This window comes from Ctenopharyngodon idella, chromosome 21, assembly GCF_019924925.1.
Source record: "Ctenopharyngodon idella isolate HZGC_01 chromosome 21, HZGC01, whole genome shotgun sequence".
NCBI lineage: Eukaryota > Metazoa > Chordata > Actinopteri > Cypriniformes > Xenocyprididae > Ctenopharyngodon > Ctenopharyngodon idella.
The window spans coordinates 2,022,693-2,044,974 of NC_067240.1; the positions used below are offsets into that span (position 1 = coordinate 2,022,693).

At 37.0% G+C, this 22,282-nt stretch overlaps 3 protein-coding genes across 4 annotated transcripts; all 3 read left to right on the forward strand.

The window, feature by feature from the left end:
* Window positions 1-3,387: 3,387 nt before the first annotated feature.
* Window positions 3,388-4,774, forward strand: LOC127503613 (gastrula zinc finger protein XlCGF7.1-like). The gene is made up of 3 exons (XM_051877633.1): window positions 3,388-3,603; window positions 3,852-4,101; window positions 4,270-4,774. The coding sequence occupies exons 1-3, from the start codon at window positions 3,540-3,542 to the stop codon at window positions 4,772-4,774; spliced, it is 819 nt and encodes a 272-aa protein (XP_051733593.1). The 5' UTR covers window positions 3,388-3,539.
* Window positions 4,775-6,821: 2,047 nt separating this feature from the next.
* Window positions 6,822-10,043, forward strand: LOC127503438 (gastrula zinc finger protein XlCGF8.2DB-like). The gene is made up of 3 exons (XM_051877244.1): window positions 6,822-6,909; window positions 7,311-7,475; window positions 8,610-10,043. Exons 2-3 carry the CDS (start codon window positions 7,418-7,420, stop codon window positions 9,590-9,592), a joined length of 1,041 nt encoding a protein of 346 aa, XP_051733204.1. The 5' UTR covers window positions 6,822-6,909; window positions 7,311-7,417; the 3' UTR covers window positions 9,593-10,043.
* Window positions 10,044-13,072: 3,029 nt separating this feature from the next.
* On the forward strand, window positions 13,073-21,672 carry LOC127503426 (gastrula zinc finger protein XlCGF57.1-like). Of its 2 annotated transcripts, XM_051877171.1 has the most exons (3): window positions 13,080-13,180; window positions 17,861-17,974; window positions 18,550-21,672. In XM_051877171.1, the coding sequence occupies exons 2-3, from the start codon at window positions 17,917-17,919 to the stop codon at window positions 20,034-20,036; spliced, it is 1,545 nt and encodes a 514-aa protein (XP_051733131.1). In that variant the 5' UTR covers window positions 13,080-13,180; window positions 17,861-17,916; the 3' UTR covers window positions 20,037-21,672. The 2 variants fall into 2 exon arrangements, with proteins under 2 accessions (XP_051733132.1, XP_051733131.1); XM_051877172.1 differs by lacking the exon at window positions 17,861-17,974 and having other exon boundaries at window positions 13,073-13,180.
* The last annotated feature ends 610 nt before the right edge of the window (window positions 21,673-22,282 follow it).

Below are 22,282 nucleotides of genomic sequence, written 5' to 3' on the forward strand. Positions count from 1 at the left end.
GAGAAGCTCACGCAAGTTATTCAAAGGATCGACACAAAATTAACTTAAAACATGACACAAGTACCATTTTATTACAAACTTGATACCAAAAAAGTTGGGACACTGTACAAATTGTGAATAAAAAAGGAATGCAATAATTTACAAATCTCATAAACTTATATTTTATTCACTATAGAATATAGATAACATATCAAATGTTGAAAGTGAGACATTTTGAAATGTCATGCCAAATATTGGCTCATTTTGGATTTCATGAGAGCTACACATTCCAAAAAAGTTGGGACAGGTAGCAATAAGAGGCCGGAAAAGTTAAATGTACATATAAGGAACAGCTGGAGGACCAATTTGCAACTTATTAGGTCAATTGGCAACATGATTGGGTATAAAAAGAGCCTCTCAGAGTGGCAGTGTCTCTCAGAAGTCAAGATGGGCAGAGGATCACCAATTCCCCCAATGCTGCGGCGAAAAATAGTGGAGCAATATCAGAAAGGAGTTTCTCCGAGGAAAAACTGCAAAGAGTTTGAAGTTATCATCATCTACAGTGCATAATATCATCCAAAGATTCAGAGAATCTGGAACAATCTCTGTGCGTAAGGGTCAAGGCCGGAAAACCATACTGGATGTCCGTGATCTTCGGGCCCTTAGACGGCACTGCATCACATACAGGAATGCTACTGTAATGGAAATCACAACATGGGCTCAGGAATACTTCCAGAAAACATTGTCGGTGAACACAATCCACCGTGCCATTCGCCGTTGCCGGCTAAAACTCTATAGGTCAAAAAAGAAGCCATATCTAAACATGATCCAGAAGCGCAGGCGTTTTCTCTGGGCCAAGGCTCATTTAAAATGGACTGTGGCAAAGTGGAAAACTGTTCTGTGGTCTGACGAATCAAAATTTGAAGTTCTTTTTGGAAAACTGGGACGCCATGTCATCCGGACTAAAGAGGACAAGGACAACCCAAGTTGTTATCAGCGCTCAGTTCAGAAGCCTGCATCTCTGATGGTATGGGGTTGCATGAGTGCGTGTGGCATGGGCAGCTTACACATCTGGAAAGGCACCATCAATGCTGAAAGGTATATCCAAGTTCTAGAACAACATATGCTCCCATCCAGACGTCGTCTCTTTCAGGGAAGACCTTGCATTTTCCAACATGACAATGCCAGACCACATACTGCATCAATTACAACATCATGGCTGCGTAGAAGAAGGATCCGGGTACTGAAATGGCCAGCCTGCAGTCCAGATCTTTCACCCATAGAAAACATTTGGCGCATCATAAAGAGGAAGATGCGACAAAGAAGACCTAAGACAGTTGAGCAACTAGAAGCCTGTATTAGACAAGAATGGGACAACATTCCTATTCCTAAACTTGAGCAACTTGTCTCCTCAGTCCCCAGATGTTTGCAGACTGTTATAAAAAGAAGAGGGGATGCCACACAGTGGTAAACATGGCCTTGTTTTAAATACTTACAGTCTACACAACAGTCTCCGTGCTCACAGCGTCACAGACATTAATATTTTAACGATTTATAAAAGATGAATTACTGTCTGGCCATCTGCGATTTTAGTATGGAGATAAAGGTTATGATTATAATAAGACTCAAACCCACAACCTTCAGGTTACAAGTCCAACTCTCTAACCATTAGGCCACAACTGCCCCAAAAGAATGAACTGTTGTTTCTACTACTGGTTCATTATCAATGTTGAATACAATGTTAAACCCTTTGATTTAATGTAAGCAATTTAAATCTATACCTAAATAAATCACAAGTTTCTTTCATTTATACAATGTGCAGAGAGTGATTTCAATGCATCACCTCTAAACAGCGAGACTAAAAACAAGTTGTATGTGATATGAATGATATTTGAGACTATTGCCATTGTTTCACAAATGCCTCATATGTACAATGAAAATAATTAAACTCCACAAAGAAACAAAACAGATTCCTTCATATGAGATGACCATGCACTGCTTGAGCGATGATGCTGACACAAGCACAAGGGGAAAAAAGAAAAAAGTCATTTAATGCTTTCATCAGTGGTTAAAATATGAACTACAACATACGTTATACCTTTGATAAACTATTTGGATTTTATTTGGATAAAATTAATATTAAGTCATTCAATAATTATTTTTTGCCTCCAACATATTTTTAAGCAGATTATGTGTAGTCTCCATCCTCCGAATTACTTTAATGAGTTTCTATATCAAGTTATGTCACTAGTTACTGTATGGTGTGATCTTTTTGAGTCCATTGTGGTTCATGAAATGACTCAAAATCTGCTGTTTATCAGTCCGTGAGTACATTCATTTTATTAATTTCATTAACTAGAAGAAATCTAAAGCTGACAACTTATACATGCATTAAGCACAACCAGTGTACGGTTTGCTGCACAAATGACTTAAATGTGGGACAATGGCCTTCTTCATCACAGTATCCTAATGCCAAGGATTCATTGACATGCTGACTGACGACTGTTGGGACACTCCTGACACAGGATGGCTCTGTTTGTTGAAACGGAGTCGTTTGCACCTCAACGACACATCTGTACCATTTGCTTCACAGGACACATGTGCTTTCCACTACATACTATTTATCTTTTTGTGTGTTCTAACATGTAACTATGTCATGTTTGGTCTCATCTGGCGGCTTATAAAATGAACCGAAGTGTGGTGTACTTAATAGAGATATTAAAGTATCCTAATTTATAGATACCATCGCAGAAACATGCATTGAGGAGAATATGTTAACATACTTCTCCCCCTCTTCATCACCACCCATTTGCCTTCAAGTTTATGGGCTTTTGGTTTCCTGTCAGTTGGTTTTAACATCTCTAATCCACTCATGTTTAACAATGCTCAAGGTAAACTGTTGATCTTGGAGAAAGGCTTTAACCCTGCCACACATAACCTCATACTACAAGAAAGGCTTTTACGGCCTCTTCTGCACAGCAGTGCATTATTTTTTACAGCAGTTTTTCTATACAGTATGTTGTTCCACTCTACTGTCAGTATATCTAATCATGCAACTTAATAAATACCTTTGCATGCTTTAAATGCTTTGAAAATCACTTTTGTTAATGTTGAAAGCTGTAACTTACATTATCTAAATGTTCAGGTTAAATCCTACATTTATCTATCAGTTCCAAAAAAATATTTTTACTTTTAAGAGGTTAAAGAATAACTTTAATGGAGTCAGATGAATTACTGAATCATGCATGTCATCCTTCAACTGCTTTTTGCAGCGTAATCTTCCAGTTTTATACTTTAAAAACTCAAATAAAGAAATTGTTGCTAAATGACCATTTGAGCAAAACATTTTCACCCGAATAATCCAGAGTGATTGTAAGTGTGATGATCATCTGTTAAATGAGCAACAGCGACCACAATTCACACCTTCAGTCAGTGAAGCCGCTCACACAGCCGTTCATGAGAGTTTAAATGTTGGGATATATTCCCATCTTCCCACAGGAGAAGAAGAAGCAAGCAGGAGGAATTACTCCAGGAGAAACTACTGACATACTATTGTAAAGATGGAGATTGAGGAAGAACCCTGCAGAATGAGAGATGAAGATACAGAGGAACGAATAGGTTGGTGTTTTCCTTTATTCTCATTAACTACTGCTAAGGAACATTAAGATAAAAACTGACATATAACAATACATCTGAAACTAGATACTAGATAGATTATTGCTAAATAGAGGTTCACTTACATTCCTTCTTGTTTTACATTTGTCCTTCTTTAAATTAATATTGAGAATTGAATATGTTGATTTTAGACCCGATGGAAGTGAATGACAACAAACGACATCGATCTCAAAAATCACATCATTTCGCAAATGCAGATGGAAACACAGTCATTACACAGACTAAAAAGAAATTCACACACAAAAAAGGTGGAAAATCTGGAGTCAAAGGATCTTTCACCTGCTCTGAGTGTGGAAAGAGTTACACACATAAACCAGACCTTAACAGACACATGAGATTTCACACTGGAGAGAATCTGTTAACATGCACTCAGTGTGGAAAGGATTTCACAGAGAAAGGAAAGTTGGATGTACACATGAGAGTTCACACTGGAGAAAGACCGTTCACATGCACTCAGTGTGGACAGAGTTATGTACATGAACCAGACCTTAAGAGACACATGAAAATTCACACTGGAGAAAAACCGTTCACATGCACTCAATGTGGAAAAAGTTTCATTGATAAAACATGCTTAAAAATGCACATGAAAGTTCACACTGGAGAAAAACCGTTTACATGCACTCAGTGTGGAAAGAGTTTCTCATCCAAAAGGTTTCTCAAAGATCATCTGCGCTGTCACTCTGGAGTGAGATCATTCAGCTGTGATCAGTGTGATAAAACATTTGTTTTGGCATCATACTTAAGAAGGCACCTTAAAGTTCATACTGGTGTGAAGCCTCACGCTTGTTCTTTTTGCGAAAAGTGTTTTATAGATCTACAAAAGTTAAAAGACCACGAGCGTGTTCATACTGGTGTGAGACCTTATGTTTGCTCTGACTGTGAAAAGAGCTTCACTACATCCAGTGCCTTAAAAGTGCACCAGAGAGTTCATACTGGAGAGAAGCCGTACAAGTGCTCTTCATGTGGAAAGAGTTTCTCTTCCTCTTCATACTTGAAATCTCATGAGAGAGTTCATACTGGAGAAAAGCCACACCAGTGCTCTTCATGTGGGAAGAGTTTCACCCACTTACCTAATCTACAGTTTCATATGAAGAAGCGCTGCCCAAAATTGTCCAAATGAGAAAAGTTTCACGTTCAACACTTACAAGTAAATGATTAAGAATAAGCAAAAGCTGGAATTTGACTGATTTCATCTGAGAAGGTAATTTGTTAAAAAGTGAAGTTTGATCATTTGACAAAGGAAATTTTTGGAAGGTTAAAGTAGTTTAGAAAACTAGTGTGTCGCTGTGAAATGCCACAATTTCAAGGAGATGTGAATTATTTTAAATTTATCTTGATCATTTCTGAAATATTCTGAACATTAGTTCATTAAATCATCATCTATACCACAAACAGCTCTTTTTTTTAGTTCATCTGTTCAGTGAAGCATTAAGAACATATTGGAAAGCTGTTCTTGGGTTGAAATCACTCAAGAGAATGAATGAGCTGTTTTATGGTGTTTGAAACTCAATATATCAAAATCAGTCAAGTTCGGGTATGGGATAGGCTAGCTTATGGTTGAATGGGGTTTATTAACATTTGTTGTATCTATGGCATCTTAAATGTTTTGTGTAATGTAATGATTGCACATTTTGAAAATATGTGAAATAAAAAATTAAAGGATTAGTTCACTTTTAAATAAACTTTTGCTGATAATGTACTCACCCCCATGTCATCCAAGATGTCCATGTCTTTCTTTCTTCAGTCGAAAAAAAATTAAGGTTTTTGATGAAAACATTCCAGGATTTTTCTCCATATAATGGACTTCAATGGACGCCAAACGGTTCAAGGTCCAAATGACAGTTTCAGTGCAGCTTCAAAGGGCTTTATCGTTTAAAGCTCTTTGAAGCTGCACTGAAACTGTAATTTGGACCTTGAACCGTTTGAGGCCAATTGAAGTCCACTATAAGGAGAATAATCCTGGAATGTTTTCATCAAAAACCTTAATACTAATAATATATTACTAATAATACATTAGTAAATGTGGAAATTAACATTAACAAATGCTGTAAAAGTGCAGTTCATTATTAGTTCATGTTAACTAATGAACCTTATTGTAAAGTGTTACCCTTTCATTTATATTTCTCACATTTATACATTGTGCAGACTCAGAGAGTGATTTCAATACATCACCTCTATACAGCGAGATTAAAAACAAGTTGTTTGTGATATGAATGATATTTGATAAATTATTTTTGCCGTTGTTTCACAAATACCTCATATGTACAATGAAAATAATTAAACTCCACAAATAAACAAAACACATTCCTTCATAAATCATAGTGTTTTATTGCAACACACTAGTTTTCTAAAATATATTATTTTTGTTACATCTGTATGAGATGACCATGCACTGCTTTAGCGATGATGAGCATTTTCACATTGTTGCATTACTGCTCAGTTCATCTCGTATACAATGTGCAATACAAGAGAGGACCAATACGGGGTTTTGTAAAACAAGCAACACTTAGAATGCAATTCACAACAATTTTGATAATTTTCTGCTGACAAAACACTGCAAAAAAAAAAAAATCTTTCCAATAAATCTAAGTAAGTCTATCCTCACAGCCTCGCTTTCATACCATGGCGCTGCTGTGAATAAGGTTTATGTTCTTCCACAAGACACATTACATTTTGTTTATTAAGCACCAAAAGCTACAGTGTACCTTTAGCTGATTTAAATTCACTGTGTTTATCAAACTGTGATTTTATTTTTATTGGAAGAAATCTAAATCTGACAACTTGCATTGAGCTGCTCGGACAGAACTGGAGTTCTGGAGTTTTTAAGGTAAATCTTTATCTCTCTTAATAATACACATTTTTATTAATAACAGACTATTTGTACCATCTAACTTTAAAATGAACTCAAAATTTATATTAAAATCAACAACATCATTAACATAAAACAGTTGAAGGAGTAACTATTATTGCAAACAGAAATTTGAAGTTCCCCAAATCAAATATATGTGGGGGGATAAATAGTGTTTGTATAATCTCAAGCAAGATAACAGATCTTATCTTGGTTGTCTCGTATTTCATTTTATGAAGGTTAGATAGTTTAATAGAGATTGGTTTCCGCCAGTAGAGGGCGCTCGTGCATCCGAAGCAATGACACACATCCGAGTCTAGGAGAAGAAGAGAAGTGAGCGAGGGAACATAAACATGTGAAGTGGAACACAGCCGTTCATTCTGCTCTAAATCTGATGTGTTTAGACTGTAAGTACATTCATTTTATCATTTAATAGGAGGAATCTAAATCCAAACGAGTCAGTTTATTTAGCGAATCACTCAGAAATGAAACGAAATGAACTGACTGATGCTGTACATCGTGAAACGTAAACTCATTATACTGATTGGTTTTTCACTTTGCAATTTGTGAAGATCATGAGTTGTGTTTTCATTTTATGTAATGAAACCTGGTAAATAGTTTTTAATGCATGTAGATCATATCTAAAGTAAGAGCAACATACAAATGAGCTACATACAATTGTTTCTAAACAGATTTTTGAGCAAAACACTTAAAGCTGAATAATTGAGAGTGATTATAAGTGTGATGATCATCTGCTAAATGAGCAACAGCGACCACAATTCACACCTTCATTAATTTCCTCCCACAGCCGTTCAGGAGAGTTTAAATGCTGGGGAATATTCCCATCTTCCCACAGGAGAAGAAGCAAGCAGGAGGAATAACTCCAGGAGAAACTGCTGACATACTATTGTAAAGATGGAGATTAAGGAAGAACCCTGCAGAATAAAAGATGAAGATACAGAGGAACAAATAGGTTGGTGTTTTCCTTCATTCTCTTCAATGACTGATGAGGAACATTAAGATGAAAACTGACATATCCTCCTGACTACCAGAAAAAAAAAGTTTTGTGAATTTAGTATTTTTTTCATGTTATTACATTTTTATAGCATAAGAAAAAAAAAAGGGAAAATAACATTTTTGAAAAATTATATTTTATTCATTTGTTATGCTATGTCCTCTGTAGAGGATACAGGACTCAGTTTTTAAAAAATAAAATTAAACATGAATAGACATGAAAAGGCAAAAACAGTGGGATTTTTTTTTTTTTTTTAAAAACCGCCAATAAATGTTTAGGTTTCAGGATTTTTTGCACCAAACTTTGTATAAAAATGATTCTCAACTATATTATGAAAGATATAACAGACTGATTTGATATACCATTTTGCTTTATGCAATATGTGTGTAAAATGGCCATAAATGTGTTTTCCTATTATATACACAGTATCTAATTTACATATTCATGTGTTTTGGGGGCAATATGTAATGAAAAAAGAAGTGTAATAACTGGAGTAATAATTAGCAAGATTTTCATAATAATATCTATTTCGTAGGAATATTGATATATAATTTCTTTTCCTATTCACATGTTGTGTCTCCCAAAATGCGTAATATACATGCTTTAGGTCCTGGTCTCTTCTACAGAGGAAGTGTATGAAATCAATTTCGTAACAGAAAGTCATATTTTAATTTGGAACCCCATAATATTTTCCTGAGATGTTGATTTATGACAAACAATTTGCAGATTTAAATGATAATTACAAAATAGTAACTTATTTCCATAAGGGTGTTAAATTTGATCACTAAATTAATGTCAGCCATTTTTAAAGACCAAGAAGAGGGAGTTGTCATGGTGAAACTTCCAAACATTTGGTATTGTCATTAAAACTGTGAGATATATGGATATATGGAGAAATTCACTAAAATATAATGTCCTCTACAGAGGGCAAAACTCCATAGCTGGTGTCAGGAGGATATAACTATACATCTAAAACTAGATACTAATATTAAACAAGATTTGTGTGAAATTGAGATTTTGAACAATATTTATTTTTGTTTCTCATTTATCCTTCTTTTATTGAATTACTGGAATTTAATATGTTGATTTTAGACCCGATGGAAGTGAATGAAGACAAACAGCAGATGTTTCAAAAACCTCATAATTTCAAAGATGAAGATGGTTTAGTTTCACACAGATGGAATAGTTTTACACAGAAACAAGCTGTAAAAACTGGAGTCAAAGGATCTTTCACCTGCTCTGAGTGTGGAAAGAGTTTCAGACAGAAAGGAAACCTTACTGTGCACATGAAATCTCACACTGGAGAAAAACCGTTCACGTGCACTCAGTGTGGAGAGAGATTCTTATATAAATCAAAGCTCAAATGTCACTTGAGATCTCACACTGGCGAGAGGCCTTATACATGCGCTCAGTGTGGAAAGACTTTCATTCAGAAGGGACACCTAATGGTGCACATGAGAGTTCACAGTGGAGAAAACCTGTTAACATGCACTCAGTGTGGAAAGAGTTTCATTCAGAAAATGGAATTAAATAAGCACATGAGGATTCACACTGGAGAAAAACCGTTCACATGCACTCAGTGTGGAAAGAGTTTCGCTCACAAAAGTGTTCTCGAAGATCATCTACGCTCTCACGCTGGAGTGAGATCATTCAGCTGTGATCAGTGTGATAAAAAATTTGTTGTTGCATCAAACTTAAGACAACACCTTAAAGTTCATGCTGCTGTGAAGCCTCACGTTTGTTCTTATTGTGGAAAGAGTTTTTCACATATGAACTCTTTAAAAGTGCATGAGCGTATTCATACTGGTGTGAAACCTTATATGTGCTTTGACTGTGGGAAGACCTTCACTACATCCGGTGCCTTAAAAATACACCAGAGATCTCATACTGGAGAGAAACCTTACAAGTGCTCACACTGTGGAAAGAGTTTCTCTCAGTCTGGATACATGAAAGATCATGAGAGAGTTCATACTGGAGAGAAGCCGCACCAGTGCTCTTCATGTGGGAAGAGATTCACCTGCTCCTCTAATCTACTGACTCATAAGAAAAAGTGTTGCCCGAAAGTGTCTAAGTGAGCAAAATTCAGATCCATGACTTATAAATTTGAAATTCAGATGAAGCAAAAGACCGAAGGCTTGGTTTCCCTGCTAAGACAAAAGCTAAGATCAAACACCCTGCAATAAAACAATAAAACTCATTAATCTGGAGAGAAGATCTCAACAAAATAGCACACCACCTTGCCCAAAATTCTCTCCTCACTCATTCTCTCCTCACTCACTTTTGTTCTGGTCTGGGTATTTAAGGGAATGTAGCATAGAAGCCATTTGGGAAATTCTGTAGCCGGAAGACCCCTATGCAGTGATGGCTGAGTGTCTTAAAAACACTCACACACCACTGTGTGTATGCATTTATTACTGTTAGAGTCATCTTTGACCAATTAATGTTATGTATTTTTATTTCTGAATTGGCTTCTAATTGTATAATCGGCAATGCATTTTAACCTGACAAATAAAATGTTTTTGTTGATTCATTCTGTATTCTTAAAGTGTTAGTTCACTTTCAAATGAAAATTAGCCCAAGCTTTACTCACCCTCAAGCCATCCTAGGTGTATATGACTTCCTTCTTTCTAAGAAACACTCTTGGAGATATTTTAATAAATATCCTGACGCATCCGAGCTTTATAATGGCAGTGAACGGGACCCACGAGTATAAGCTGAAGAAAGTGATTCCATCCACATCCATCCATCATAAACGTGTACACACGGCTCCAGGGGGGTTACTAAAGGCCTTCTGAAGCGAAGCAATGTATTTGTGTTGTTACCTACGCTGTGCTACATAATTTTGTTTTTGTATATGTTGCCGCATACAGTGGGGAAAATAATTATTTGATCCCCTGCTGATTTTGTTTGTTTGCCCACTTACAAAGAAACAAGGAGTCTATAATTTTTATGGTCGGTTTATTTTAATGGATAGAGACAGAATATCCACCAAAAAATCCAGAAAAAACACATTATATAAAGGTTATAAATTGATTTGCATTTGATCATGTGAAATAAGTATTTGATCCCCTACCAACCAGTAAGAATTCTGCCTCCTACAGATTTATGTGCCCATGTCAAACACAGTTTAGTCCCGTCACTTAAAGAAAGTACTCCTAATGTCGGCTCGACACCTGTCCCAAGAATCTGTATCTTCCATTCAAACCTCTCCACCACCATGGGCAAGACCAAAGAGCTGTCAAAGGACATCAGGGACAAGACTGTTGACCTGCACAAGGCTGGAATGGGCTACAAGACCATCAGCAAGAAGCTTGGTGAGAAGGAGACAACTGTTGGTGCGATTATTCGGAAATGGAAGAAATCCAAAATAACCATCAATCGCCCTCGGTCTGGAGCTCCGTGCAAGATCTCAACACATAGGGTAAGGATGATGATGAGAAAGGTGAGGGATCAGCCCAGAACTACACATGAGGAGCTTGTCATGGCAGTTGGGACCACAGTGACCAAGAAAACCATTGGTAACACACTACGTCGCAATGGATTGAAATCCTGCAGTGCCTGCAAGGTCCCCCTGCTGAAGAAGGCACATATACAGGCCCATCTGAAGTTTGCCAATGAACATCTAAATGGTTCAGTGAAGGCTTGGGATAAAAGTGTTGTGGTCAGATCAGACCAAAATGTAGCTCTCTGGCATCAACTCAAACTTGCCATGTTTGGAGGGAGAGAAATGCTGACTATGACCCCAAGAACATCATCCCTGCAGTCAAGCATGGAGGTGGAAACATTATGCTTTGGGGCTGTTTCTCTGCTAAGGGTACAGGACGACTTCACCGCATTGAGGGGCCGATGGACGGGGCCATGTACCGTAAAATCTTGGGCGAGAACCTCCTTCCCTCAGCCAGAACACTGAAGATGGGTCGTGGATGGGTCTTCCAGCATGACAATGACCCAAAATATTCTGCCAAGGCAAAAAGTGGTTCAAGAAGAAGCACATTAAGGTCTGGCCTAGCCAGTCTTCAGACCTTAATCATATAGAAAATCTGTGAAGGGAGCTGAAACTTTAAGTTGCCAAGAAACCTTAAAGAGGATCTGTAAAGAGGAGTGGACCAAAATCCCTCCTGAGGTGTGTGCAAACCCGGTGACCAACTACAGGAAACATCTTACCTCTGTGTTTGCCAACAAGGGTTTCTCCACCAAGTACTAAGTCATGTTTTGCTTGAGGATCAAATACTTATTTCACTCAATGAAATGCAAATGCATTTATAACCTTTATATGGTGTTTTTTCTGGATTTTTTTGTTGATATTCTGTTTCTATCCATTAAAATAAACCTTCCATAAAAATTATAAACCCCTCATTTCTTTATAAGTGGGCAAACTAACAAAATCAGCAGGGGATCAAATAATTATTTTCCCCACTGTATGTGTGTGTGTGTGTGTATACTTTGTCTGTTTCAGGTGTGAATTTCGATTGGAGGATCCGTCTGTTAATCTGCTGATGTATTCGGGGATCGTGCCACCAATCGCCAGTCATTTAAATATTTTTATTTTACTGAAATCCTACTGATATGTCATTTGGATAATAATTTGGAACACAATGTATAGATTTATGCTTTATAATATTAAATTAAATGTATTATACTTCCATTCAAGATGAAGCTGGGGCAGGCAAATTAGCCAAATCAGACAGTCACAGGTGACTGAGAGTAAAGGAATATGCTAGAAATATGCTAAAGACAGACAATAAATTATGTGAATGGAAGAATAATTACAACTACTTAAAATCAATTAGACATAAATCTTAATTATGTTTAAAATATAATTGGAAAAGTTTTGTTATTCATTCTATATATTAAGATGATATAGCCTAAGAGTCAACTAAAAAGACTCAAAGTGAAGGTGCTGTCTTCTCTTTTAATTGGATATTTGTAACAAATGAATAATTTGTATTAACAAGCACCCCACACCCCAATATCCTCCCCTCCCTTTAGTGCCCCCCTTTTTTTTTTTTTTTTTTTTGGTTTGGGCCACTGCCCCTTAAAATGTCTGTGCACGGCCCTGGCTGGAAATGTAGCACATTTCTCATAATAACACTAGTTTTGAGAGGGAAAAAGACTAAAATACCATAAAGAAATAACAGCACTTAGTAGGCCAAAAGTCGGCTCTTTCGTTTTGTTTTTAATTTGCCCTTTCTTTAATTAAATTATGGGAATTTAATGATTCGAGACCCAATGGAAGTGAATGAAGACAAGCAGGATTCGTTTCAAAAACCTCATCATTTCTCAAATGAAGAAGGAATTTCACAGACTAAAAAGAATTTCGTGTAAAGAGTTTCATAAAGGAATAATGTGCACGTGAGAAATCACACAGATAAAGATCTTATTCTGTTTCATTACGGAGTTTAAATAAGATTGCTTCCTCCTAAGTTTTCAAGATCGGCCAGAATGTCTTGGCATCTCTTTAAATGAGCAACTTTCACTTTACCGCGACGCATTGCCTGTATCTAAAATTATCACTGGAGTTCCGCCAGTAGAGGGCGCTCGTGCAACCGAAGCAATGACACACATCCGAGTCTAGGAGAAGAAGAGAAGTGAGCGAGGGAAGGGAACATAAACATGAAGTGGAACACAGCCGTTCATTCTGCTCTAAATCTGCTGTGTTTACTGTGAGTACATTAATTTTCATTTACTAGGAGAAATCTAAATCCAAACGACTAAACGAATCAGTTCATTTAGTGAATCACTCAGAACTGAACCGACTGATGTCTACACGACTACATTATGCTCGTGAAGCGTAAGCTCGTTACTGACTGGTTTTTCACATTACAATTTGTGAAGATTATGAGTAGTGTTTTTATTTTATGTAATGAACAAATGAAACCTGGTAAACAGAGTTTTTAATGCGTGTAAATCTTATCTAAAGTAAGAGCAACATAAAAAAAAAAAAGCTAGAGGAGTTGAATTGTTCTTAAACAGTTGTTTGCGCAAAACACTTAAGGGGATAGTTCATCCAAAAATGAAAATTCATGTTTATTCACCATAAATAATGTCATTAATTACTCCCCCTCTATTGTTCCTGAACAGTTGTTTGAGCAAAACACTGGATGGATAGTTAATCCAAAAATGAAAACTCATTTAATTACTCACCATAATTAATGTCAAGCAAAGACGTTTGAGCTTCCATTACTGATGTGTGCATGTGGATCAGTGTTTATTGGTGAATAAAAGCCTAAATTGGGGCTGATAAAATGATAGCGATAATTATTACAATAAATTGATACAATAAAAACAAAAGTTTGATAAATTTTTGATAAAATGTTAATGTGGCAAATGTGGAACTAAACAGCACTACTCATTTGATCAGTGCCACACGGACCATTTATCCGCTCGGCTCAAAAGGCAGTGCAAGCTTAAATAGTTGCGATTATGCTGATTAATTGTCAGTTTTAAGGCTTTGGCGATTATGCCAAATTAATTGTATATTTTAGGGCTTTGTCATTAATTTTTTTGTGTGCTTCATTCATTAAATAATTGTGTAAAACACTAAATTTACTAGAAGGCACTTTAGCTATGTACTTAAAATATCAAAAGTAGGGCTGAAACGATTAGTCGACATTATCAACAACGTCGACAATAAAAAATTGTCGACAATATTTTAGTTGTCGAATAGTCTTTTGATCTCATATGATCTATTTGAAGGGCCTGCAATAACCTGGTTTGACCAGTGGGGCGCTGTAACGCAATACCTCCCGGATCGAATCCAATAGAAGAAGACACGCTGCTTCGGAGTGCATAGTGCAAACTCTGGTGCAAACGAAGTCGAACCCGTAAAATGTGGGAGTTTAACATAGCATAAAACATAACGTTTAGCATAACTACAAAAAATGCTGTCATGCAGGGCCACCAACTCTCATTCAAACTCACTGTTCGCCATACGTCCATTTTCTCACGCAGTGAAAGATACATCGCAGAGCATAGAGGACACAGACAGCGCGCCAACAGATAAGACAGATCAGGTTACTTTTGATATAAAACAAAGTCTTAACTTTTAAATTCTGTCAATTTTACTACGGGATTCAAACAATACATGTGGTTTTGGCGCTCTTTAATGTGGAGTGACAGATCGCTGTAGCGCCTCAGGTCAAGCGGCACGTGAACCTATTATCTCTTCCTCTTTTCTGCTATTACAGCACGAAATAAACATGAATGAATACAGTACAATTTACTGAAATGAATCCAGCTCTAATGTAATCACATAATCAGAGTTTCAACCGCAGAAAGACATCAATAAAACAGCTTGCAAACAAATATGTAACAAAATGTTACATTTACTTCATAAAAGCCATTCAGTGACCATAAACTCGATAGTTAGTAAAAAGAAAAAAGTCGATTAATCGATTAATTGTTCCAATAATCGGTAGATTAATCGATTATCAAAATAATAGTTTGTTGCAGTCCTAATCAAAAGCATGTATTCTGCCAGTTTTTTTTTACTTTTTTTATTTTATTTTTTATTTTATTTTATTTTTTAGTAATATTACTGCTGCATTACTGTGTATGTTGCATTGTACTTCTGCACATAATTAAGGTTGGTTAATTTGAGCTTTTATTATCTTTTATTACTTCATATACTTCTGGGTAGTTTAATCTACAGCAATGCATCATAATAAGACCATATTTTTTGTGTTTCTATTATATAGTGTTCATATTTTTTAACCAATATGTAATATCTAAACAAAACTGTAATATCCATGTTGTGTAAAATGCCAGTTTTTCATAAAAAGTAAAATATTGCCTCTTTGAAGTGGAGTTAAATACAAATCTAAAGTACTTCATTTCATGTAATTTAGACTTAAATACAGAGTAAATGTATAAATGTGAAATATATTTTCACATTTAGATTTAACATAAGAAATCAACTAGGTTAACTAATAGTTTCTAACGATATAAAAGTGACATTACACAGTTTAACCATACATAGTTTATGGGGTTATGGTCCTGTCTCAGCCTGAGATACATCACCCGTCATCGCTGGCGCTGAAGCATGTCAAAATCCAATAAAACTCATAAAAAGCAAGTAAAAACTTTTCTGCCTTCATTTTTCTTTAAAATCCCCTCACAAATGTCCATAGGCCACAACTGCTAGGCCATTTAACAATGCTCCATTCAGTGTTGCCAAGTCTGGAATTAGGCTACTTTTACACTGTTGCTGTGGGTTTTTTGTATAGTCCGCGGGTCGAAGTGGTCTTTACTTTAGTGATATTTTGGAGGCCTTCAAAGGATGCAGCTCCTGAAATGGGACACAGCTAAAGAGAAGAGATGTTGAGCGCCCAAATCCTAGTGTATATCTATCCATTATTGATCATTTGTTTATTCACAGTTTTAAATTACAGTTATTGTGCATGTGATGCCAAGTCCTTGAGTTGTGTGATCTAACAGACACCGATAGCAAGTACGACATCGATTAGAAATAGCAATAAACTCTAGCAAGATAAAGTAATTTTATGCAAATCCACAGCCCTTTATGTACAGATCAAGTATAATAATGGGAATAAAAACGAGATGAAAATGTTATGGATGGGCGATTAGGGAAAGGATCCAGTCAGAACTGATGTCCTGTGCGATAGATGTGCACATTTGAATTGAAACGTGCTGATCTACTCCGATAGGAAGGGCCTGATCTTCCTAGTGTTGTATAAAGCTGACTTGGCTGTCCTGGATGGAGTTATGGTTGGTGATCCTAGCTGAATGGAGAAATAGTGATGAAGTGCTGGGTTGGCTGAGACACAAGCAGTTCTGTCTTTGCAAGGTTGAGTTGAAGGTGGTAGTCCTTCATCCAGCAAGAAATGTCTGAAAAATATCAGGTTGAGACATGACACATCTTAGTGATGACATGTAGATAGAAAAGAGAAGTGGTCCAAGCACTAAGCCCTGAGGCACTCCAGTAGCTAGATGTTGCGACTTAAGGTCCTTTTACACTGGACGCGATGGTTTTATTTTTTGATCAGCTGTATGTGTAATGAGTGCTTCCACACCGAACGCGAATGTGCTGCTGCGAAAAAACGACGTTTATTTTTTTCGCTTCGATGTCGATTTTTTTCACTTTCGAGGCGACAGAAAAGGCTTCAACCAATCCAATACAAGGAAACAAAGGTGACGTCACAGCAACAATGACGGATCATCTGAATGTTTATTTAAACTATAGGTCTAGTAGTTAAACTTATATCTGTAGTCCATAGGCATACAATTTCCCCACTGAGGGATAAATAAAGGTTTTCTTATCTTAGACAGAAGCCTATTTATAGCCTGGGCTACTCACAGTATATGTGAGTGGGTTTCTTTTCTGTAAACAAAATGTTCAGTAGATGTCACTAGCTATTCAATCAACATTAACCTTTGACAGGTATCGCATTTCTCACGAGATTACAGCTCCTGTGGGAGTACATGCAAGTCGCTGTAGGCTATAGACAAGGATAACATAACCTTTTGAGGTAAAACTTGTTGATTTTTTTTAATTTTTTTTTTTAAACCTAATTGTGTCCCTGACTATGGAAAGTGAATGTGTTGCCGTCAATACGACAGTGTCTCATCAGATGCGGTGCCACTGTCTGGAGGAGCTCCTCAAATTGTCCCACGGACATTCGAAAGTAAGTACGGAGCCGGCCTTGATAAAGTTTTAGCTCCTGTACAAGATTAGCGTACTCCCCCTCAGACTCTCTGTTCTTTAAGACTGGGTGCACCCAAAACCTTCTTTTCGCTCTTTGAAAAAAAAATGAAAAGCTCGTCTTCACTGGATGATGAAGTGTCCATGTTGTTTGTCCCGAGCAGTTAAACTGACCAACTTTTTCAACAGGATGAAGATTATTTTGTTGAAATATATATATATTTTTTTCATTCAGCTGTCGCCACGAATGTTTTGGAATCTTTCAGAGCACAAACGTCGCAAATTCGCGTCGCAGCTGATGTGAATGGTTTTGACGCGAACTATTCGCTTTTTTCGTTTCACTTTTCCGTTACGCGTCCAGTGTGAAAGGGCCTTTAGACACATCACCCCTCCATGACAACCTAAAGGACCTACCTAAGAGGTAAGACTTGAACCACTGGAGTGTGGTTCCTGAGATGCCCTTTGTCATAAGGGTTGACAGGAGGATCTGGTGGCTAACTTTGTCAAAAGCAGCTGACAGATCCAGCAAGATGAGGATTAAAATTGCAAAGTACCCCTGTGGAACACAAATTTCTCGTAACGTCTCTCTGGAAATCTAGTCCAGTCCAGATACGGCAACAGCGACTACAATTCACATCTCATGAGAGTTTAAATCCTGGAGAATATTCCTCTCTTCCCACAGCTGAAGAAGAAGCAAGCAATTACTCCAGGAGAAACTACTGACATACTATTGTAAAGATGGAGTTTAAGGAAGAACCTTGTAGAATTAAAGATGAAGATACAGAGGAACAAATAGGTTGGTGTGTCCCTTAATTTTCTTTAACAACTGCTGAGGAACATTAAGGACAAGAACAATAATCTATAAAAACAAAGTTCTGTCATGAAACTCTAGATGGTGCTGGCTGATAGGTCCATAACTCAATCTGTTAGCAACCACATCATTCTGATTGTTTCCTGCTGCATCAGCAGCCAGTGAACTTGCTGCTTAACTTTCGAATACTGGTCAGCATTTGCAAAGCAGCTATAGCAGTTGCAGAGTGCTTTCAGAAACCCTCCACCTTCCCCAGCTCCACTTGTATAGATCTGCCACATGTAATTCATGTATGTTATGTTGTGCAGCAGCAGTTAATGCTCACAGCAGCGTGTCTGTGTATTGTATGTATATGTATGTATTGGCAGTAGAAAGTCCTGTGCTTGCTCTGCAGCAGCAGCAGCAAAGTCAGCAGCAACAGCGCAGCAGAGCTGTTCTGCCAAGACCAAACATATTAGCACTTGAGTTGGCATGACAAAAAAAATTGTCACCTATACTTCTTCTTGTAATCATTTTTCTGTCTTTATTTGAATTTTGACAAATTATTTTGTTGATTTTAGATCTGATGGAAGTGAATGAAGACAAACAGCATCCTGATCATTTCACAAATGAAGATGGAAACACAGTCATTTCACAGACTGAAAAGGATTTCACACAAAAACATGCTGGAAAATCTAGTGTCAAAGGATCTTTCACCTGCTCTGAGTGTGAAAAGACTTATATGCACAAAAAAAACTTTATTGTGCACATGAGAATTCACACGAGAGAAAAAATATTTACATGCACACAGTGTGAAAAGAGATTCATTCAGAAAAAAGACTTAATTGTGCACATGAGAATTCATACTGGAGAAAAACCGTTCACATGCAGTCAGTGTGGAAAGAGTTTCATACATAAAGGACACCTAAATGTGCACATGAGAATTCACACCGGAGAAAAACCGTTCACATGCACGCATTGTGGAAAGAGTTTCATTCAGAAAAAAGACTTAAATATGCACATTAGAATTCATACTGGAGAAAAACCATTCACATGCACTCAGTGTGGAAAGAGATTTATTCAGAATAAAGACTTAAATGTGCACATGAGAATTCATACTGGAGAAAAACCATTCACATGCACTCAGTGTGGAAAGCGTTTCGTACATAAAGGGCACCTAAATGTGCACACGAGAACTCACACTGGAGAAAAACCGTTCACATGCTCTCAGTGTGCAAAGAGTTTCATTCAGAAAAAAGACTTAAATGTGCACATGAGAATTCATACTGGAGAAAAACCGTTCACATGCACTCAGTGTGGAAAGAGTTTCATTCAGAAAAAACACTTAGATGTGCATTCAAGAATTCACACTAGAGAAAAACCATTCACATGCACTCAGTGTGGAAAGAGTTTCACCCAGAAAGAACACTTTAATGATCACATGAGGATTCACACTGGAGAAAAGCCGTTCACGTGCACTCAGTGTGGAAAGAGTTTCACTCACAAAAGCTCTCTCAAAGACCATCTGCGCTCTCACTCTGGACTGAGGTCATTTAGCTGTGATCAGTGTGATAAAACATTTGTTTTTTCATCAAACCTAAGAAGACACCTTAAAGTTCATACTGGAGTAAGACCTCATATGTGCTTTGACTGTGGAAAGACCTTCATTACATCAGACGTCTTAAAAACACACCAGAGAATTCATACTGGAGAAAAACCATACAAGTGCTCACAATGTGGAAAGAGATTTGCTCGTTCAGAATCCTTGAAAGTGCATGAGAGAGTTCATACTGGAGAGAAACCGCACCAGTGCTCTTCATGTGGGAAGAGGTTTTCACTACTGACCTCTTTAAAAGTGCATGAGAGTGTTCATACTGGCGTGAGACCTTATATATGCGTTGACTGTGGGAAGACCTTCACTACACCGAGCATCTTAAAAAAACACCAGAGAATTCATACTGGAGAGAAACCGTACAAGTGCTCACACTGTGGAAAGAGTTTCACTCAGTCAGGAAACATGAAAAAGCATGAGAGAATTCATACTAGAGAGAAGCCGCACCAGTGCTGAAATAATACTGAAGTTTGGTCATTTGACGAAGAAGATTTTAGGAAGGTCAAAGTAATAGTTCAGAAAACAAGTGTGTCGGTTAAATGCGACAATTTATGAATGGATGTGCTTTGTTAATTCTGAGGTGGTAATCACATTAATTATGCATATACAGTTGCAAGAAAAAGTATGTGAACCACTTGCAGAATCTGTTGTGAATGTGAATAATTTTAACAAAATGAGAGATCATACAAAATGCATGTTATTTTTTATTTAGTACTGTCCTGAGTAAGATATTTTACATAAAAGATGTTTACATATAATCCACAAAAAAAAAAATATATAGCTGAATTTATTAAAATGACCCAGTTCAAAAGTTTGTGAACCATTGATTCTTAATACTGTGTGTGGTTACCTGGATGATCTACGACTGTTTGTTTGTTTTGTGATGGTTGTTCATGAGTCTCTTGTTTGTCTTGAACAGTTAAACTACCCAACGTTCTTCAGAAAAATCCTCCAGGTCCTGCAGATTCTTCAGTTTTCCACCATCTTTTGCATATTTGAACCCTTTACTGCAGTGACTGAATGATTTTGAGATCCATCTTTTCACACTGAGGACAACTGAGGGACTCAAACACAACTAATAAAAAAGGTTCAAACATTCACTGATGCTCCAGGCTCCTAATGCATCGTGTTTCCTTATGGAGCATAAGTGATTGTTTGAACCTTTTTTAATTTATATATATATTATGCATGCCAGGCCAGTAGTTAGTAGGGGTTGAATGACCTGAGATTTTTAAGTCAACTGTTATGTAATTAAAGTCAGGTCGACATTGATTAATCACTGATGATATCATTAATAAAAACAGAAGAGATTTTGTAACATGCCACAATTTGCAGCTGGAAGCTAGAAGTTTGTGAACAAACGATGTTGGTTTGAGAAACCTGAACCTCGAGCCGAGACTCGAACCTGGGTCGCCTTGTGCACAGCTGTGGCATTTGACAAAACATTGCCCACAAGGCTTATTGTGGGCAAATAACAAACAAACAAAATCCTAAATAACAGTTAGTTTTTATCAGTTTCTTTTTCTTTTCTTTTTTTTGTCTATGGGTCATTATATTTATTAGAGTTTTTTGTTCAGTCTAAATCAGATACAGATATTACACATGCGCACTAGAGAGATTCATCCTTGTTCAGTTTCTGTGCTTGTTCTCTCAAAACGTTATGGACGAAAAATGTCTTTGTAGTGTACTCATTTAAAATAGAAGTGCTAGTCAATGCGGGCGGCTGTGTTTGTTGTTGCTCTTGCTCCGTCTTCTGTTTTTTCTCAGAATGTGAAACATTAGCCGGTTCAGAGTTGACATCTGGTGGACAAACTAAAGTAGTGCAAGAACAATTCAAAGCACATGTGTGTCACATGTCTGCTGTGTTGTGTTTCTTAGTTTGACCTATAGTTTCTGTCTGTCAGTCTGTTAATTATGTAATTAGTTTCCGCCTGTGTTCATATACTTCCTCATTAGTTCCTTTGTTTGGTCAGTTTATTAATATCCTAAGTTCTGGCTTAGTCTTTGTCCCTTCTTGTCAATGTATGTGTCAACGTTATAGTGTTTTTTAAGAGGTATCTGAGTTATGTTATTAAAGATCCTGGTTGCTGTTCATCCTCGTTTGTGTGAACTTCTATAGGCATGTTACGTGACAATGTGTGAGTGCCTGTACATTATTTGTTGTGGTTAGAATAATTGGGATGCTTGCGAACACTATGCAATTTGTGTGTAGATGACTAAATTACATTTTAATATTGAAGACTTTTGCATTGAAATCATTCTCTGCATGGCAACAAATGTTTTTCTATGTATGTTTAATCAGGCGATCCATCTCATAATATGGACTGTGACAAACACATCACTGAGAGAAGATGAAATTGCTCAGGAAGAGTGACCAACAAGATGAACAGAAACTTGTGACTGCCATTTTTAAAAAGAGCAGCTAATTGAGCTAATAGCAGCTGTAATCTAGATTGTAATCTATGTCTATACAAGTTAAGGCAAACTGCATGAACCAAGTTTGGATGCCGATGCAGGTTCGCAAAACCATGAGCATCAATAGTTGTTGATGGAAGCCTTGTTTGAGATGCATTGGAGCTGTGCAGACCAATCAGTGTGTGACATCGGAGTGCTGCGGGAGCGTTTGTAGATCATACGACTCTTTTGGATCGCTCTCACAGTGCTTTGATGTCATGTGCCAATAGGTTTGTGAGAAGCCGATG

Excerpts from the sequence above, each read along its gene's own strand:
- LOC127503613 (XM_051877633.1), top strand. The coding sequence starts at position 3,540 with ATGGAGATTGAGGAAGAACCCTGCAGAATGAGAGATGAAGATACAGAG. Across the intron at positions 3,604-3,851 it reads AGAGGAACGAATAGGTTGGT|ATGGAAACACAGTCATTACA; the intron begins GTTTTCCTTTAT and ends TCGCAAATGCAG. Across the intron at positions 4,102-4,269 it reads ACTGGAGAAAGACCGTTCAC|ATGCACTCAGTGTGGAAAGA; the intron begins ATGCACTCAGTG and ends AAAACCGTTTAC.
- LOC127503438 (XM_051877244.1), top strand. The coding sequence starts at position 7,418 with ATGGAGATTAAGGAAGAACCCTGCAGAATAAAAGATGAAGATACAGAG. Across the intron at positions 7,476-8,609 it reads AGATACAGAGGAACAAATAG|ACCCGATGGAAGTGAATGAA; the intron begins GTTGGTGTTTTC and ends TGTTGATTTTAG.
- LOC127503426 (XM_051877171.1), top strand. The coding sequence starts at position 17,917 with ATGGAGTTTAAGGAAGAACCTTGTAGAATTAAAGATGAAGATACAGAG. Across the intron at positions 17,975-18,549 it reads AGATACAGAGGAACAAATAG|ATCTGATGGAAGTGAATGAA; the intron begins GTTGGTGTGTCC and ends TGTTGATTTTAG.